The sequence below is a fragment of the Tamandua tetradactyla genome, chromosome 5 (assembly GCF_023851605.1).
Source record: "Tamandua tetradactyla isolate mTamTet1 chromosome 5, mTamTet1.pri, whole genome shotgun sequence".
NCBI lineage: Eukaryota > Metazoa > Chordata > Mammalia > Pilosa > Myrmecophagidae > Tamandua > Tamandua tetradactyla.
In genome coordinates this window covers 164147157-164168283 of record NC_135331.1, presented here as the reverse complement: position 1 = coordinate 164168283, position 21127 = coordinate 164147157, and the positions used below count along the sequence as shown (strand labels likewise).

The 21127-nt window shown below is 44.9% G+C and overlaps 1 protein-coding gene and 1 long non-coding RNA gene across 3 annotated transcripts in view; both read left to right on the top strand.

The window, feature by feature from the left end:
* Positions 1-20795, top strand: part of ATG5 (autophagy related 5) — a 336061-nt gene extending 315266 nt beyond the window's left edge. The window contains exon 8 of one of the 2 annotated variants that reach the window (XM_077162536.1): positions 20719-20795. In XM_077162536.1, the coding sequence (XP_077018651.1) occupies positions 20719-20780 (62 nt within the window). In that variant the 3' untranslated portion in view covers positions 20781-20795. The remainder of the gene's footprint in view (positions 1-20718) is intronic. The other variant, XM_077162541.1, reaches the window with a different exon arrangement.
* LOC143685008 (uncharacterized) lies at positions 3066-9786 on the top strand. Its single transcript, XR_013176320.1, has 2 exons — positions 3066-3563; positions 8459-9786. It is a non-coding gene; the product is annotated as an uncharacterized LOC143685008 (long non-coding RNA).
* Positions 20796-21127: the final 332 nt, after the last annotated feature.

Sequence of the window (21127 nt, the reverse complement as noted above, 5' to 3'; positions counted from 1 at the left end):
TGTGTCTCCAGGAGGAAGCACTCCCCATTTTGGAACTAAAACCTGTAGACCAGCAGAGCTCAGGGTTGCAGGGATAGGAAGCAAAAATTTTCCTAGTGGATCACTAGGGGTAATAGAGAGTGGTGCCACTCCCATTCCACCCCTTGGTTCCTGGACCCATGGATCCTGGCTATGGGAGAAACAGAACCATACAGCAGACGCTGATTCAGGGCATATACAGCTTCCTGGAGAACATTACCCCAGCCTTTCAAGGTATTGCCACCTAGTTGCACTATAATTGAGTTTTCAAAAGGCCATTCCACCGTTCTATCAATCCAGCTGCTTCTGGATGATGGGGAACATGGTAAGACCAGAGAATTCCATGAGCATATGCCCATTCCTGCACTTCATTTGCTGTGAAGTGTGTTCCTTAATCAGGAGCAATGCTATGTTGAATACCATGATGATGGATAAGGCATCCTGTAAGCCCACTGATGGTAGTTTTGGCAGAAGCATTGCATGCAGGGAAAGCAAACCCATATCCAGAGTATGTGTCTATTCCAGTTAGAATAAATTGCTGCCCCTTCCATGAAGGGAGTGGTCCAATGTAATCAACCTGCCACCATGTAGCTGGCTGGTCACCTAGGGGAATGTGCCATATTGGGGGCTGAGTGTGGGTCTCTGCTGCTGGTAGACTGGGCACTCAGCAGTGGCTGTAGCCAGGTCAGCCTTGGTAAGTGGAAGTCCATGTTGCTGAGCCCATGCATAACCTCTATCCCTACCACCATGACCACTTTGTTCATGAGCCCATTGGGCGATGACAGGAGTTGCTGGGAAAGAGGATGACTGGTATCCACAGAATGGGTCATCTTATCCACTTGATTGTTAAAATCTTCCTCTGCTGAAGTCACCCTCTGGTGTGCGTTCACATGGGACACAAATATCTTCATGTTTTTAGCACACTCAGAAAGGTCTATGTACATACTTCTTCCCCAGACCTCTTCGTCACCAATTTTCCAATTATGGTCTTTCCAAGTCCCTGACCATCCAGCCAAACCATTAGCAACAGCCCATGAGTCAGTATACAAACGTACCTCTGGCCAGTTTTCCTTCCAAGCAAAATGAACAACCAGGTGCACTGCTTGAAGTTCTGCCCACTGGGAGGATTTCCACTCACCACTGTCCTTCAAGAACACCCCAGAAAGGGGTTGTAATGCTACAGCTGTCCACTTTCAGAAGGAACCTGCATATCATGCTGAACCATCTGTAAACCAGGCCCGAGTATTCTCTTCCTCAGTCAATTCACTGTAAGGAACTCCCCAAGAGACCATAGCTCTGGTCTGGGAAAGAGAGGGTAATGTACCAGGAGTGGAAACCATGGGCATTTGGGCCACTTCCTCATGTAACTTACTTGTGCCTTCAGGACCTTCTCTGGCTCTATCTCATATATACCATTTCCATTTTACAATAGAGTGCTACTGTGTTTGCCCAACTTTATGGCTTGGTGGGTCAGACAACACCCAGCTCATGATAGGAAACTCAGGTCTCATGGTAACTTGGTGGCCCATGGTTAAGCGTTCAGTCTCAACTAAGGCCTAGTAGCAGTCCAAAAGCTCTTTCTCAAAAGGAGAGTAGTTATCTGCAGCAGATGGTAAGGCTTTGCTCCAAAATCCTAAGGGTTTGTGTTGTGATTCTCCTATATGGGCCTGCCAGAGGCTCCAGACAGCATCTCTGTTTGCACTGACACTTCCAGCACCATTGGATCTGCTGGATCATATGGCCCAAGTGGCAGAGAAGCTTGTGCAGCAGCCTGGACCTGTCGTAGAGCCTCCTCTTGTTCAGGTCCCCACTCAAAATTAGCAGCTTTTCTGGTCACTCGATAAATGGGCCAGAGTAGCACACCCAAATGAGGAATATGTTGTCACCAAAATCCAAACAGACCAACTAGGCATTGTGCCTCTTTTTTCATCCTAGGAGGGGCCAGATGCAGCAACTTTCACCTTAGAAGGGATATCTCAACATGCCCCACACCACTGGACACCTAGAAATTTCACTGAGGTGGAAGGCCCCTGTATTTTTGTTGGATTTATCTCCCATCTTCTGACATGCAAATGCCTTACCAGTAAATCTAGAGTAGTTACTATTTCTTGCTCACTAGGTCCAATCAACATGATACCATCAATATAATGGACCAGTATGACGTCTTGTGGGAGGGAGAAACAATCAAGGTCCCTGCAGACAAGATTATGACATAGGGCTGGAGAGTTGATATACCCCTGAGGTAGGACAGTGAAAGTATATTGCTGACCTTACCAGCTGAAAGCAAACTGTTTCTGGTGGTCCTTACTAATAGCTATTGAGAAAAAGGCATTTGCCAGATCAATAGCTGCATACCAGGTACCAGGGGATGTACTGATTTGCTCAAGCAATGATACCACATCTGGAACAGCAGCTGCAATTGGAGTTACCACCTGGTTGAGCTTATGATAATCCACTGTCATCCTCCAAGACCCATCTGTTTTTTGGGTCAAATAGGAGAGTTGAATGGGGATGTAGTGGTAATCACCACACCTGCATCTTTCAAGTCCTTAAGAGTGGCAGTAATCTCTGCAATCCCTTCAGGAATCCGGTATTGCTTCTGATTTACTATTTTGCTCGGTAGGGGCAGTTCTAGTGGCTTCTGCTTGCCCTTTCCTACCATAATAGCCCTCACTGCACGAGTTAGATAGCCAATTTGGGGATTCTGCCAGTTGCTCAGTATGTCTATACCAATTATACATTCTGGAACTGGGGAAATAACTACAGAATGGGTCCGGGGGCCCACTGGACCCACTGTGAGATGGACCTGAGCTAAAACTCCATTGATCACCTGGCCTCCATAAGCCCCCACTCTGACTCGTGGACCAGAGTGACGTTTTGGGTCCCCTGGAATTAATGTCACTTCTGAACCAGTGTCTAATAATCCCTGAAATATCTGATCATTTCCTTTTCCCTAATGCACAGTTACCCTGGTAAAAGGCTGTGGAGAGCCGCCTCCCGGGTCGGGCCTAGTGGACACGCCGCAGCCTGCCCTAGAGCTCCCCCCGCCCATCGAGTGAGCCAAGATGGCGCCCGCATCCTGTTTCCGCCTTATACGTATACCCGACGTTCGGGCCAAGATGGCACCCGATCGTCACTTCCGCCCATGATGTACACGCCCACCTCTCCTATCCACCTATCCCAGCCTTGTACGTGTAGCTCAGCCATTGGTAATCACCACACTATATCTAGGACCCCGGGCGGGAAGTCGGGGAGACAGCCCGCAGAGAGCCGTGCTTGACGGCCGCATAGAGGTTGTCCCCCGCAGGGAGTCTCCCCCCTGCGTGAGAAATGTAACAAGGTGTGTAAGCTTAGCTCCAGTAAAACTTGGCACTTACGACAAACCTGGAGGAGTGTGTCCGAGTCTTTTTCTTCAGCGTCTTCCCCCGCCGGCCGGGGACCAGAGACCAAGAGAAGAAGCTCCGGACAAGTGGTGGCCCGTACGGGGAACATCCTCGCGCCTCTCCTGATTCCTCTCAACCTTCGCGCCTGATCACCGCGAAGAGGTAAGTGTCTTTGCTTTACTTGAGGGTTAAGGCCCGTGGGTACTCAGGCCACCCCGGGGGAGAGCTCGGTAGACGTCACCGAGCACGCTTGAAGCTAGTGCCGACTGCAAGCATGGGGCAGTCTGAAAGTTCCCGGTCTGCCTCGTCTACGGACGGTTCTTGCAGAGGCAGGCCGTCGGAGCCAGGCGCCTCATCAGACAGCTCGGACTCAGCATCAGAGGACGGTGAGGGCGTGGGGACAAATGAAAACCCGTTAATTGAGCTAGAAACCTGCCCACGACCTTCCGCCCCGCCCGCACCCGCGAGCGTGACGCGGGGGCCTTTGGGGGGAGGCCCTGGTGTTTCCGCCTTAGACCCCCGATACGGGCTCCCCCTAGTGGCCGACTCGGGTAACTGTCATGATTCTTTTTCACCCGCTCCAGAAGGTAACCCTGAATTTCCGGAGCGCTGGCAGGAGGAGGGACCACTTTGCCTACCTCCGCCGCCCGCGTATACAGCCCCACAGGGCCGCTCGTTAGCTCTTGGTAGGGGGAGATTCTTTTGGAGATGGAACCCTTTTAATGCGATAAGTGCTAATCAGCCAACAGGCATGTTTCCAGTCCTTATTAATCCTCCCGGTAATAACCAGTATGAGGCCTATGACTATAAAGTGTTAAAAGAATTAAGACAAGCTGTTCATCAGTATGGCCCGAATGCACCATTCACTCTAAATATGGTTGAGAACCTCTCGGCACTAAACCACACGCCCGCAGACATTTATCAGCTCGCTCGTGCTTGCTTGCCTCCAGGTCGGTACATCGACTGGAAAGCGTGGTTTGAGGAATTAGCGGAAGAACAAGCGGCAAAGAATGCCGCAGGGAGGCGGGGTGGGTGGAATGCCGACATGCTACTAGGAAAAGGCACCCACGCCCACAATCAGACGGGGTATCCACAAGAAGTCTATGCTCAAGTCTTCCGCTGCTTTGTGGGAGCATGGAAAAAGCTGACCGGGGAAGGGGAAGCTCAGGCCTCGCTTACCAGCATTCACCAAGGACCCACCGAACCATTTGTAGACTTTGTGGCAAAAATGCAGACCGCAGCAGAAAGAATCTTTTCTGACCCAGGGGTAGCAGAAACAGTTATCAAACAGATGATATTCGAACAGTGCAATAAAGAATGTAAAGTTATTCTTGCACAAAATCGAGGGAAGTCCCTGACAGATTGGGTTCGCCTCTGTAGAGATGCTGGTAGCCCTTTAACTAATGCAGGTCTTGCTGCCATGCTAGCTAGCTCTCTACATGTGGACACGGGAGACTCGGGGGGTCCTGTGGTAAGGCCTAAAACCTGTTTTGGATGTGGCAAACCAGGTCACTTTAAGAGGGAATGTCCCGGTAGAGCCCCTAATCAGCGGCAAAATGAACCCCGAGTCCAAAGCAAACTCTGTGGCCGCTGTAGAAAGGGACCCCATCGTGCGGAAGATTGTAGATCAGCCTTCAGCGCAGAAGGGGAGCGTCTCTCTGGAAGACCAGAACAGCCCTCAAAAAACGGGCGGAGGGGGCCCCCCAATACGGAGGGCCCCCGCCCTGCTCCTCTCCGCTCCGTGCATCCCCCGGGTCCGCAGGATTGGACCTCTGTGCCACCTCCCGACTCGTATTAACCCCCTCCATGGGTGTTCAGCTAGTGAAAACTTCCTTTAAAGGGCCCTTACCCCAAGGGGCTGTTGGGTTAATATTAGGGAGAGCGTCCACGGCCCTAAAAGGACTAACAGTTATACCAGGCGTGATAGACTCAGACTTCACCGGCTCCCCCCAAATCATGGTTCAGTCACAGCAAGGCACCTTAGTCATTGCAGAGGGCGATAAATTGGCACAACTCCTGCTCCTGCCTAGTTTACATGCTGCCTTTCCAAGCAGACCCGACCTGAGGGGAGACAGAGGATTTGGATCGTCTGGGGAAATCTTTGAAGATTTACATATGTCCCTAGAGAACCGACCCATGTTGACACTCAAGGTGCAAGGCAGGCCCTTCCTGGGCCTGCTGGACACCGGAGCTGACCGATCTATTATACGGCAGCAAGACTGGCCCGCCTCTTGGTCGCTATGCAAAGCGGAAGAAATCCTCACAGGGATCGGGCAGTGCTCTGCTCCCATGATAAGTGCCTCCGCCCTTCACTGGGCAGATGACGAAGGACATCACGGCTCTTTTCAGCCTTTCGTGCTGGCTTTACCCGTTTCCCTATGGGGAAGAGACGTACTGACACAAATGGATCTTACCCTAACAACTAATTATTCCAAAACAGCCAAGGACCTTCTAAAAGGTATGGGATACGTCCCCGGAAAAGGATTGGGGGCCTCCCTGCAAGGACGCCCAGCGCCTGTACAGACCATACCCAATCCAGGCAGGCAGGGCCTGGGTTTTTCGCGGGGGCCACTGAGGGAAGATTCCCACCCACCCCAATAAAAATAACTTGGAAAACATTGACCCCTATTTGGGTGCCTCAGTGGCCCTTGCCGCAGGAAAAGCTCAATGCGCTACACGCGCTTATATCAGAACAGCTAAAAGAAGGTCATATCATTCCGTCCTCATCCCCTTGGAATACACCTGTATTTGTCATAAAGAAAAAATCAGGGAAATGGAGACTATTACATGATTTAAGAGTCATTAATAACTGTATGGAACCCCTAGGACCTGTTCAAACGGGGTTACCCTTGCTCTCCGCCTTACCGGAGCATTGGCCTGTCTTTATACTAGACCTTAAAGACTGTTTTTTCTCAATCCCACTTCACCCTGAAGACACCCCAAAGTTCGCCTTTACCATACCTTCCCTTAACCAGGAAGGGCCTAGTCAACGATTTGAATGGACAGTCCTGCCCCAGGGCATGACCAATAGCCCTACTATGTGTCAACTGTACGTTGCCGCACGGTTAACTGATACCCGGCGACGTTTCCCTCGAGTGAAAATCGTTCACTACATGGACGATCTTTTACTAACTTCTGCAGACTTACCCCTCCTTCAGGCAGCGCTGTCACATCTAGTGCTGACACTCAGAAATACCGATCTCATGATTGCTCCTGAAAAAATTCAAATGGCTGATAATGCCACCTTCCTGGGAGCGAAGCTTTCGCCCACTCAAGTCTCCCCCCAAAAGGTGTCTCTTAGAACAGACACTCTTAAGACCCTAAATGACCTGCAAAAACTAATGGGGGATATCAATTGGGTTCGCCCATACTTAAAACTACCCAATGCCACACTGGCACCTTTATATGATTTGTTGAAAGGAGACCTAGATATAACCTCTCCCCGGCTTCTCACTCCCGAAGCACGGCGAGCACTAGCTAAAGTAGAGGAGGCACTCAGCACCGCTGTCATAAAAAGAATAAACCCCCATGAACCTTTTGAAGCCTGCCTGCTGCCCACAGAACTGCAGCCTACGGCAGTGCTGTGGCAACAAGGACCACTACTCTGGGTCCACCCCGGAATCTCCCCCGGAAAAAGTTTAGAACATTATCCCACAGCGGTTGCAGAATTGGCCTCAGAAGCCCTCAAAAGAGCAGTGCAACACTTTGGCCAACACCTTAAAAACCTCAGAGTGCCATACTCTTCCCGGCAACTCGAAACGCTTACTGGGTGCATAGACCAATGGGCTATTCTCAGGTGTATTTTTGCAGGAAATATTGACAACCAATACCCGAAAGACCCCCTCTTGCAATTTATTACCCAACATCCAATAATTTTTCCTAAAATAACTTCACCTAAGCCACTAGTGAATGCCCTCACCGTATACACGGATGGTTCCAGCTCCGGTTCAGGAGCATACTGTGTAGAAGGGAGTACTCCCAAGACAGTATTTTTTCAACCACAAAGACCTCAGTGGGTAGAATTACAAGTCATTATCACTGTCCTGAAAGAAATCACCGATCCTCTAAATATTGTATCAGACTCCCTTTACGTAGTGAATTCTGTAACTATTTTAGAAACGGTGGGCGTTATAAAGCATTCTTCCTCAGTAAGACTATTCTTCCTCAAACTTCAGGAAACCATATATTCCCGGCAATGCCCCTTCTTCATAACCCATATAAGAGCTCACTCAGGCCTGCCAGGTCCCATGGCGCAGGGAAATCGCCTAGTAGATAAGGCCACTCGGCAACCACATATTTTCCCAGTGCTAACACCATATCAGCAAGCACAGGGATTCCATACTAAATTTCATGTCAATGCAAGCACCTTGGCCAGACGGTTTCAAATACCGCGCGCAGCTGCCCGAGATATAGTTAGAGCCTGCAATAATTGTTCCGAGCAAAAGGCAGCCCCTTCACTGGGCATCAACCCCAAAGGTCTCATCCCAGGTGACATTTGGCAAATGGATGTCACTCACCATGCGGAATTTGGCAAAGTGAGATATTTACATGTTTCTATAGATACATACTCCCAAATACTATTCGCCACGGCTGAGACCGGAGAAAAAGTTCACCAGGTTATTTCGCACTGCCTTGCCGCTTGGGCAGCATGGGGCAAGCCAAAATTGTTAAAAACAGACAATGGACCAGCTTACACCAGTCAAACCTTTCAAAGGTTCTGTGATACTATGGAGGTGCAATTAAAGCATGGCATCCCTTATAATCCTCAAGGACAGGGAATCATCGAAAGAGCACATAGGTCTCTTAAAGACCTGCTCAAAAAACAAAAAGGGGGAATAAGCCATGGCCTATCCCCGAAGGCTCAACTCTCAGTGGCTTTATTTACATATAATTTTCTAAATGAAAACCCACTAGGGGTGACACCTGCCCTTCAACACACCACCTCGAGCCCACCGCATAGAGGTCTAGTCCGGTGGAAAGATATTCTGTCAGGACAATGGAAAGGCCCTGACCCGGTACTTAGTTGGGCCAGAGGCTCTGTTTGTGTTTTTCCCCAGGAACCAGGACGTCAACCTGTGTGGGTTCCGGAAAGACTGGTGAGAACCGTGACGTCGCCCGAGGACGCCAAGGAACTGTTGCCCAGAAAATTGATAAGCCTCCAACCAGAGCCACCGGATCCGGTCTCCAACTCTGCTGATGATGGCGACGACCGAAAAGATGACAACAACAGTGCAAGTGACCCTCCGACCGAGTAGAAGAGAGACTAACTTTAACCCCACTTTTCCCACTACGAGCTACTGTGGGACCAAGTCACCTCATGGTTCTCTTGGCCCAGGTTGACCACTTGGATTCTTTTAGCAGTGGGACTCTTAGTAACTCTGCTCATTGTTAAATGTTTGTTAGAACGCTTGTTCCAGACGCAGCAACAGCTACGCGTCACCACTATGTTGGCTATGTCACTCGCCCCTGATGCTCCTGGCAACGACCGTCCCGCTACCCAGTCCTTCCCCTCACTGTATGACCCGTCCCGGCCACTCAGGGCGGGGCGCTCGAAAACAGGATCTGCTGCAAAGCCCATGGCCGTGTCCCGGGTGTAAAAGGCGGCACCAGAAGTCATAATTTTTGTCTAAAGGATGATCTCTACGGCGGAGTCACGGTCCTGGCCAGACTAGACTCCGGCCATTGCACAGAGACACCTAATGACGCTCTCGGCTCTGGTTGCCGCTCTCCTGCCCCCCTACATAACCCAGTTGCGAGGCGAAGCACTGCAGGGAGAGTCACGTGGTTTCCAGCTCACGGGCTCTCCGGTCTCTATATGAGGTGAGCATTCTGGTCGGTGCCAGAGGTTCAGCCGCAAGATGGCTGGAGCCTAGTCCAGACTCCCCAAAGCACCAAATCATGTAGTGGGCCTCTCAGGCTCATGGGAGCACACTCATCAATGGAGACACTGGGTCAAAATGAATAAAAAAGGGGGAGATGTGGAGAGCCGCCTCCCGGGTCGGGCCTAGTGGACACGCCGCAGCCTGCCCTAGAGCTCCCCCCGCCCATCGAGTGAGCCAAGATGGCGCCCGCATCCTGTTTCCACCTTATACGTATACCCGACGTTCGGGCCAAGATGGCACCCGATCGTCACTTCCGCCCATGATGTACACGCCCACCTCTCCTATCCACCTATCCCAGCCTTGTACGTGTAGCTCAGCCATTGGTAATCACCACACTATATCTAGGACCCCGGGCGGGAAGTCGGGGAGACAGCCCGCAGAGAGCCGTGCTTGACGGCCGCATAGAGGTTGTCCCCCGCAGGGAGTCTCCCCCCTGCGTGAGAAATGTAACAAGGTGTGTAAGCTTAGCTCCAGTAAAACTTGGCACTTACGACAAACCTGGAGGAGTGTGTCCGAGTCTTTTTCTTCAGCGTCTTCCCCCGCCGGCCGGGGACCAGAGACCAAGAGAAGAAGCTCCGGACAAAAGGCCATCGGTCTTCTTGGGGAAGGCTTGGAGGAAGATTAACAGTATAAATTTGTGGCAGTGTAACAGGGTTCTCCCCCAAAGGGACCTGGCCTCCCCTTCATTCAAGGGTCTCTGGGTCTGTAAACTGTTGCAAGTCTGGAAATTGATTAAGGGGCCGTGACTCTGTGCTTTTGTAATTCAGGTTAGACTTCTGTTCACTTGACCTAGAACTCTTTTGTTTATATAGCTCAAACAAGAATTTGGTAGACTGCCCTTCTATTGTATTTCTAGGTACCCCATAATTTACTAGCCAATGCCACAAATCTCTGCGTGTCAGATTATTTTGACTCCTGCTTTGAGTTTGCTGTCTATTATAATAGCCATGCCTACTGTCTTTGGCGATTAAGTGCTGCCACCTGGCTTCTGCCAACTCGGGATTCTGTCATCCCCATTGTGTTTAAGGATTCCAGCTCAGTGACAGCAGTTCCTACAGTAATATCTGACCTACAGAGAAGTGCAACCACAGAGCCCTTTAGGGATGATGGTGCTAGTCTCACAAATTTATTTCTTACTATTCTGGTAAAAGGTGCATCGTCCGGACATTCCTGGGGTGTAAGAGCAGGCTTTGGATGATAAATCCACTCTAACATTCCAGTCTCTCTAAGCCTCTGGATACCCTCATCTACATTATACCAGGGCAGTTCTGACATTTCAACCTCAGGTAATTTTGGCCACCTTTTGATCCATGTTTCAACCAACCATCCAAACAAACTGTTAATACCTTTTCTAAGCACTCGAGCTATAACATTGAATGCAGAATCTCTGCTTAGTGGGCTCTTATCAATAAATTCAGCCTGATCCAGCCTTATATTCCTCTCACCATTTTCCCACACCCTTAAAATCCATTGCCACACATATTCCCCTGATTTCTGTCTGTATAAATTGGAAAACTCACACAGTGCTTTTGGAGTATAACGTACCTCCTCATGTGTGATACTTTGTGCCTCACCTTTAGGACCCTGTTGGGACTTTAGTCTAGTTATAGGTCTGGAGGAAATGAGGGGTGTGGGGGGTGGTTCATGAAAAGAATTAGAAATATCTTCCAAGCCATTTGCTTCAGGGCCTTCGTTTGCAGTTTCATCTGGTGAAACAGGATTAATCACTCTAGGGCTAATCCCTTCAGGAGGAGGTTGGGTGGCCAACTCCTCAAGGCAGGCTGGAGGTGGGGCGGTTATGTCCTCAGGGCAAACTATTACAAGGTTATCTAGAGAAGACTCAGCATGATCTAGGGTTTCAACCTCACTCCCGACATCATTATCAATCCATATGTCACCAGCCCATTTTTCAGGGTCCCACTCTTTCTAGTCAGTGTCCTCACTTTAATGGCAGACATCATGCAAGACTTCTCTCTCATCTGGAAAAGCACATGGCAAACACAGTGTCTTCTGCTAGCTTCCTCTCCAGATCCCTGGGATGCTTTTTCCTTCGTCATCTCCAAGAGTCACTGGCTGCTAGACTCTCTGCTTCATGGTTCTGTGGCATTCTATGCTCTCTCAGAATCTCGTCGCTTTCTCTCTTGCTCTCTAGCTTTTTCCAAAGTGCTTCTTCTTTCAAAGGATTCCAGTAAAACCAATCAAGGAGAATGAGTGGAGACACATCTCTATCTAATCAAGTTTAATACCCACACTGATGGAGTCACATCTCCATGGAGGTAGCTAATTAAAGTTTCCAACATACAGTACTGAATAGGGATTAGAAGAAATGGCTGCCTTTATAAAATAGGATTAGAGAGGCAGGATCACAGTGGCTCAGCAGGCAGAGTTCTCACCTACTGTGACAGAGACCCTTGTTTGATTCCTGGTGCCTTCTCATACAAACAAAAAAGGGGGGTGGGTGGTTAGGATTAAAACATGGCTTTTCTAGTTTACATACATCCTTTCAAACTGGCACATTCCACCCCTGGACCCTAAAAAAGACATGTTTATCCCATATACAAAATACATTCATTCCATTACAATATCAGAAATTCTTAAACCATTTCAGTAGCAAAACAAATGAAATACAAAGTTAGAAACAGTACACACTCCTATCAAAGTTAGTAACCAGGTATGGTCTGTTCTAAAGCAAAATTCTCCTCAGGCTCTGGACCTATAAAACTCAAACAAGTTATTTACTATCAACATACAAAGGAGGAACAGTCATAGGATACATATAACCATTTCCACAGGGAGGAAGGAAGACAGGGGGGTCACTGGACCCATACAACTTTGAAAACCCACAGGGCAAAGTCCATTAGATTTCAAAGTTTGAGAGTACTTTATCCTCAGGGTTTTAGAAAGTGACAGTCCCACCCTTTTCAAGGGCCTACACAGAGGCCTGCCTTTCTCCTAACGCAAGCTTGGTGGACACTGGGGAGACCACCTTTTTCTTGGCCCCACCCTCTTCAAGGATCAGGGCTATACCTGGGCTCTCTGCCATTTCTGGGGCACACAGTCAACTCCTCCATGTGGTGGCAGCCAGGCTCTCCCCAAGCCCCAAGGAACATGCTTCAGCCTCTCCAAGGCCTGAGGTGTCAAGACTCTTCCACTGCAATAAGGTAGAAGGCCCATCCTCTGCCCCCGGGGCAAACTCACCCTCTCCACGTGCTTGGGTGGGACCGCTCTCCTGGCCTGAGGCTTCCTGACTTCAGACCTCAGCCTCCAGGGATTGCCTCTGAAGTTATTTTTCCTCCAATGTGTCCCTTCTGTGAGACCCCTAGTCCACACTGGCAGCAGCTCTGTTTATACAGGTCCCATAGTACTCTCATTGCCTTTCTATGCAGTAGCCTTGGATCATGCCTGTCAGACACAAGGAGTTTCCACAAATCCTGCCTAGATAACTCCATGTCCAGTCCTGGCTTTTTCTGAAATGACTGACTGGTTTCACATTTGGCCAAATAATGTGAGGCCCCACTCCCTGGGATCTCCCCTCCTGGAAGCCCAGAATTTTCCAGAATATTAATTTCTGGTTTCTTTGTACTCAAGAGTTCAGTTTTCAGCTTCTGTTTCCTGCCTCATTTCACTATAAACTGTGAGGAGAAACCAGGCTGCACTTTCCACATTTAATTTGGAAATCTCTTCTGCTAAATATCAAGTTCATGTCTTTTAAAATCTGCTGTCCAGCCAAAGCCATTAGTCAGTTTTGCCAGATTATATGCCATTTTAAAACAAGGATCACCTTCCTTCCAGTTTACAATAATATCTGCCTCATTTCTGTCTAGAGTTTCGTCACAGGTATCTTTAGGGTCCACATTTCTACTAACAGTCTCCTCAAAGCATTCCAGGCGTTCTCTATCAGACTCCTCACAACTCCTCCAAAATCTTCCCCTTATCTATTTAAAAAGCCATTCCAACATTTTGGTATTTGCAAACCACAGCAGCACCCCTCTCTCAGTACCAAAATCTGTTCTAGTTGCTAGCTGCCAGAATGCAATACACTAGAAATGGAATGACTTTTAAAAAGGGGAATTTAATAAGTTGCTAGTTTACAGTTCTAAGGCCGAGAAAATGTCCCAGTTAAAACAAGTCTATAGAAATGTCCAATCTAAGGCATCCAGGGAAAGATACCTTGATTCAAAAGGCCAATGAAATTCAGGGTTTCTCTCTCAAGTGAAAAGGCACATGGTGAACACGGTCAGGGCTTCTCTCTCATCTGGAAGGGCACATGGTAAACACGGCATCATCTGCTAGCTTCCTCTCCAGCTCCGCGGGATGCGTTTTCCTTCTTCATCTCCAAGAGTCGCTGGCTGCTGGACTCTCTACTTCATGGTTCTGCAGCATTCTCTACTCTCTCAGACTCTCATGGCATTCTCTCGTGTTCTCTAGCTTTTTCCAAAGTGCTTCTTCTTTCAAAGGAGTCCAGTAAAACCAATCAAGACCCACCTAGAATGGGGGGAGACAAGTGTCTATCTAATCAAGTTTAATATACACAAATCATTGAGTCATGTCTCTGTGGAGATAAGCTAAAGTTTCCAACATACAGTACTGAATATGGATTAGAAGAAATGGCTGCCTTTATAAAATGGGATTAGGATTAAAACATGGCTTTTCTAGGGTACAAACATCCTTTCAAACTGGCACAACTATGGACCTTAGTTTTAGTTTGCATTAGTTATATTTTTCCCATACACCAACTTATTATTAACACCTTATAATAGTGATGTATGTTTGTTCTAGTTCATGTAAGAACTTACTTATATTTGTTCAATTAACACCATCATTGTCCACTCTAGGTTTACCCAAGTTATACAATCCCAATTTTTAATCCTTTAGCTTTCCTTCTGGTGACAAACATGACTCTAGCCTTCCTCTTTCAACCATACTCATACTCAGCTTTGTTAATTACATTTACAGTAATGTGCAGCCATCACACAATGTTTTGCTATCGATTCCCAAACATTTACAATCAACCTTATCAAACATTCTGTACTCCTTAAGCATCGGTTCCCCAGTCTCTACCCTTTTTCTGTCTCCTGATAACCTATGCTCTCATTTTAACTCCTAGAGTTACTTATAGTTAGTTCGTATTAGTGAGGCCATACAATATTTGCCCTTAAGTTTTTGGTTTATTTTGGTCAACATAATGTCCTCAAGGTTCATCCAAATTGTTGTATGCATCACAACTTCATTCCTTTCTTCAGCTATGCAACATTCCATTTTGGGTATATATCACAGTTCGCTTATCCACTCATCAGTCAATGGACACCTGGGCTGCCTCCATCCATTGGCAACCATGAATAATGCTTCATAAATATCAGTGTGAAAATGTCTATTCATGCCCCTGCTTTCAATTCTTCTGAGTTTTATCTGGCACCGGGATTGCTGGATCATATGGCAATTTTTATACTTGACATCCTGAGAAACATGCCGTCAGCATGGCTGCACCATTTCCACATTCCCACCAACAGTGAATAAGTGTACCTATTTCTCCATAAAACTCCTAGAATAAACTGTAGAGTAGTATCTTCAAGATGGTGGTATGAGGTGGTTTCTTACACTTTATAACCAAAGCACAAGCAACAAAAGAAATAATAGATAACTGGGACCACCTCAAAACTGAATACTCTTGTGTTTCAAGGGACTTTGCCAAGAAAATGGAAAGACACCCTACTCAATGAAAATATTTGGAAACCACATACCTGATAAAGGTTTAATATTCAGAATATATAAAGAAATCCTACCACTCAGTAATAAAAAGACAAATAACCCAATGAAAAAAATGGTTGAAATGTTCTTGGTTGAAAAAATGGTTGAAAAGTTGATCATGGGGCTGTGTGCACAACTATGTGATGATACTGTGAGCCGGTGATTGTATACTTGGGTTGGTTTGTAAAGTGTGTGGATATATTATAGTCAAGCAACATTTTAAAACAAGAATAACAATAAAAATGGTCAAAAGACCTGAATAGACACTTTTTAAAAAAGGAAATACAAATGGCCGAAAAGCACATGAAAAGATGCTCAAAATCACTAGTGATGAGGGAAATGCTAATCAAAACCAGGAGATACCATTTCATACCTACTAGAATGGCAAATATCAAAAAGGCACAAAATTACAGGTGTTGGAGAAGATGTAAAGAAACGGAAACACTTACTTACTGCAGGTGGGAATGTAGAATGATGCAGCCACTGTGGAAACAGTTTGACAGGAAGCTAAGTATAAAATTGCCATATGATCAGGCAATCTCTCAACTAGGTATATACTCAGAAGAACGAAAGCAGGGATGCAAACAGACGTTTGCACACTGCTGTTCATAGCAGTGTTATTCATAATTGTCGAAAGATGGAAACAACCCACGTGTTCAGCAACTGATGAGTGGATAAACAAAATGTGGCATATACATACAATGGAATATTATTCAGCTGTAAGAAGAAATGAAGTCCTAATGCATGAGACAGCATGGATGAACCTTGAGGACATTATGTTGAGTGAACAAACCAGACACCAAAAAACAAATTTGGTATGATGTCACTGCTATGACCTAATTATAATGAGCAAATTCTTGGAGCTAAAATCTAGAGTATAGGTTACCAGGAGATAGAAAGAGGGTAGAGAATGGGGTTCTGATGTTTAATTTGTGCAGAATTTTTGATAAGTGTTCTAGTTTGCTAGCTGCCAGAATACAATATATCAGGAATGGAATGGCTTTTTAAAAGAGGAATTTAATAAGTTGCTAGTTTACAGTTCTAAGACCAAGAAAATGTTCCAATTAAAACAAGACTATAGAAATGTCCAGTCAAAAGTATGCAGAGAAAGATACCTTGGTTCAAGAAGGCCAATGACGATCAGGGTTTCTCTCTCAAGTGAGAAGGCACGTGGCAAATGTAATGAGGGCTTCTCTCTCAGCTGGAAGGGCACATGGCAAACATGGCATCATCTACTAGCTTTCTCTCCTGGCTTCCTGTCTCATGAAGCTCCCTGGGAGGCATTTTCCTTCTTCATGTCCAAAGATCGCTAGCTGGTGGCTCTCTGCTCTGTGGTGCTGCAGCATTCTCTGCTCTCTCTGAATCTCTAGCTTTCTCCAAAATTTCTCCTCTTTTAGTGGATTCCAATGAACTAATCAAGACCCACCCGAATGGGTGGAGACACATCTCCACCTAATCCAGCTTAACAACCACTCTTGATTGAGTCACATCTCCAGGAAGATGATCTAATTACAGTTTCAAACATACAGTACTAAATAGGGATTAGAAAAAATGGCTGCCTTTACAAAATGGGATTAGGATTAAAACATGGCTTTTCTAGGGGACATAACATCTTTTCAAACCAGCGCATTAAGGTTGATTGTAAATACTTGGAAATGGATAGAGGTGATGGTAGCTCTTTACTGTAAGGGTAACTCATAGACTGGATTATGGGTGTGATTATGTCTGAAAGGGGAAGTTTAGGGTTGTGCGTGTCATTAGAAGGATATATGCTAGAGGATAAAAAACGGGCCTATATAACATAGTAAACCCTATTGTGGACAATGACTGTGGTTAATAGTGCAAATAAGAATGTTCTTACATGAACTAGAACAATGTATGTCACAATTACAAGGTGTTAATAATAGGATGGTATATGGGGAAAATTACAACTAATACAAACTATGGACTATAGTTAACAGTAACATTGTAATATTCTTGTATCAGTTGTAACAAAGGGACTATACCAGTACTATAATAGGGGGACATAAGGAGTATGGTTTGTCTTGTTTTATTTTGAGCAATGAGAATGTTCTCAAATTGATTGTAATTAACACACAACTCTGTGATTGTACCAAGAACCTTTGGTTGTACACTTTGGATGGATTGTATGGTATTTGAATAAAACTGCTTATAAAAAAATATTAGGATGAGAGTGCATGGGTGGTTTAGTGGTTAAAAACTCGCCTTTTATGCAGGAGACCTGGGTTTTATTCCTGGACTGTGCACTGAAATATATATATATATATGGATGACATATGGGAATCTTATATTTTATGCATGATTGTTCTTTAAACCCACAACTTTTCTAATAAAAAAATTTAAAAAAAAGAATATCAATTGGCTGAATATGTGGGGCTGATTCTGGACTTCCAATTCTGTTTAGTTTATCAGTTTATCTATCTTTATGCCAGTAACACACTGTTTTGATTCCTGTCACTTTGTAATAAAATTTGAAATTCGGAAAAATAAAATAAAAGCTGATATTTAGAATATTTTCCAACATTCATGTGCACACTTAGAAGAAATAACTCAATTGGCTAGCTGTGCTGTAAACAATTCCCCTGGAAAATATCTGTCCTCTTGGGAGGGAGGCAGGCAGATATCTCTGACCATTAGAATTCCATTTAGTTAAGTGTTGACTCCAGTTCACAAAACAGTGTCCCAGTGACCTGGAAAAGTCGAGCATGACCCAAAGTGCCCAACTGGCCAATGGAGAGACATTTCCTCACAGTAGAGTAGCTAATTCAACCCAGAAGAAGATTTAAAAAAGTAGAAGGAAGAGAAGGGGAAGAGAAACAATGCAGGAGGAGGAAAAATATATTTAGACCATATGACAGCTCTGGAATAAATGAGGAAAAAGAGGGAAAGAGTAGATGACCTTAATTGTCTCCACATCAGCTCTCATCAATGATAAATGAAAAACTGCCCCTTTGTTAACAAACAAGGTGGGTGTTGTTACACTGTTTAATGAACACTCTTACAACCTGATAGTAGGAAATGTGTGATCTGATTGGTTAATCTCAAAAAAATTATGTTGACGTCTCACAGCTTAAACATCATATAGATTTGTAGTTTCTCAATTTATTACTCTTAAAAACAAACATAGTTTTCCAAACAAGTAAGAGGGGTATTAATATTTTTGAAACTTTTCCTGGATTTCTAAGACCCCCTATCTAGAGTAACTCGAGTGTTGATACCTTTTTTTTGTTTTTCCAGGTAGTAAGTTTCCTTTGCCCTCAAATTGCAAAGAGTTTTGGGTTGCTTATTTTCTTTGCTGTTTCTGTTTTTTTTTTAATGACCTGAAGAGGTAATCCTTTTGGATTTAGGAAAAATATCCTGATTCACTCTTCTTTCCACCCTTCAACAATTAAAGCCCTTTCATCAGTTTAGGGGTTGGAAAACAACATGCAACACCAGGGAATAGGAAGTGTGAATACCACACAGCACTGAAATGTAGGAATAATTTGAGGACCATAATTATCCAGGGTGGCAGTTTGATGAGGGATGGAGGTTGACACTCCTAAGCTTGAGTAGATTGTCCTGGAATCTGAGTGGCTGTAAATGGTCCACATTTCAAGTTCCTGCCTCACCCAAAGTGCTGGTGCTCCATCATAACAAGGCCCACCTGGGGACCTGCTGCTCTGACCCAAAGGGCAGAGAGCCAGGTGCTGAGTCATCAATACCGCCCAAAGCTCTGAGCCAAGAGCTGCAGGGTGACTACACCCTGTTTTTCTTTGCCACTGTGACCAAAACACCTTTCTGGGCAGAGTAGCTAGAAGGGCGCGCCACCAGCTAATGTTTCAACAAGACCTTTTAATTTTCATACATCTCTATTAAAATGAGCATCAAGCTTTTACACTCATAGATAGTACAAATGGTCTTAGAGGTCATCTCATTGAACTGCTTCATTTTATAGATGTGTAAACAGACCTGGAGAGGTTATACGTCTTGCCAATGTCATCCAGCTGGACAAACTAGGAACAAACCCCAGACTCTTGGTCACCTGAGCTCCCCATCTGCTCCCCAGTATAAGGTCTTTCCAATTCGTGACACTGACGTCCCTTCACCCCATTATTACTATTGCTCTGGTAATGCATTCTTTTAAAATGAAATAATGACTTCACATGATTTTATGTATCCTTATGAACTTCTTGCATGGTGCAAGTTAAAATCTACATTATCTCAGCATAGAGTGTCGCGTATGATGTTAACAACATCAATTTAGAGATTTTTTTTTGTTTGTGGTCTTATCCAGAAATTCATGTTTCTGAAGATCTACATAGAAATGATACTGTAGTCCTATTGCAAGGAACTGGCCACCTACTCCTGAACTATCACCAATTTGTAGCAATTTAAAATTTCAATGCAGGGCATAGCCAGATTTAGCAATGTTTTTATTGACATTCTATTCTAGCATTGCCCTAGGGGTGCTAGTATAAATATCACAAGAGGAACATGGAATTCTCTATTAGACATAGAAATCCAAATATAGTCAGAATATGCACTATTCTTACTTAAATATTCTTTGTAAGCCGAAGTTGAATTAATTATATACAAGGTTACCCCCAAACACTTATAAAATGAAATGCTACAAACGAAAGCCAGGTATTAGCATATATAGTTCAGTTTGATCCCTCTTAGCAGATATTCATGGAAATGATGTATTTATAAGATGCCAAAAGCATTAACCCAGTTATACATAGTTCTCTCCCTGCTGCGGGGAGTTACTCTTTGAGAGTAGTGAGCTAGTCTTATTCATACTTAACCTTAACATCCAGGCTGGCCCAATAAATGTTCATTGAATGAACAGATGAGTGAATGAATGAGTACACATCCTGGCTTTTTCTTTCATTATTAGAATGAAAAACCGACAAATTGAGATGAAAAAATAAAATCACCTCAAGACCCACATATTGCACTATCCTATCTGATGGAAGGATTTTAAAATAAGAGGGACCTTGCAGAGGATTTTCTAAACATTTCTTTTCCTTTAGTGGTACATGGGTCAAAAGAACACAGGATTATGTGAATTACACTTAGCAAATCCTCAACAAACTCTAACTCTATAGCTAGTACATAATGAAGTATAGTTTCCAGAATATGCTTAAAACTGTATTTGTTTTTAAAGATTTGTGCGTTGTGTGGCCTAAGGCTGCTATGATGAAGTGGAGAAGGCAGTGGCCACGGAATAGGAAGGTCAAGGTCCTAGACAAGTTTATGTGACATTAAAGCAAACTACCTATGAATAGTTACTGTTTGTGTAATACTTACTATGTGCACCTGGCTAAGGGTTTTTTCCCCTGCATTATCTCATTTATTTAACTTGCCTCAGCCTCTGTTCCCCTATATGTAGAATGGGGACAACAAAATCTAATTCATAGGCTTTCTGTGAGGATAAAATGAGATAAATGACTGTGATAGAGTAACTTATAGAGTATAAGTCAAATGTGAGGCATTATTTTCATAATTATGAATATATTATAGCAGCACTAAGATTAGTACTTAAAGTACATTTTTACTTTCTGTTTCTTCTGTTGGAACAATGCCATTTAAAATGAATACTATAGAGAAAAAATAGGCATGACTCATAAGTCATATGCCCTTTGGAACTTTAATCTCTTGTCTTCTTTATTTATCTTTTGAAGGAAATGAACCAAAGAAGGAAAAAAGTCAAGGCAAGAGTGGAGAAGACAAAAAGTTACTCTAAGAAATGCCCAGCTAATTTCTAGAAAGTTTCTTATCTGCAAATGATATGGTCAAATGGTTCAGTGTGTTTTTTAAGAGTCTGCAGGACTACTTGGAGTGTGATTTGTAATCTATTTCTGAATTTTTTTTTCCTTACATTTCTAATCTCTTAGGAGTCTCAGAGTAAGAAGTGCATCGTAAAAGCCTGGAAGCTTTGTTCCAGGCAGGAGAAAAACAAGCCAACCCCATTCTAGGCCTTGAAGCGTGACAGTGTCATTTATGGAGTGACATACTCACACCGTAAATGACCAGAGACATTCCAGAGTTCATGACTATTGTGTAACAACAACACTTCACTTCGAGGGTGGC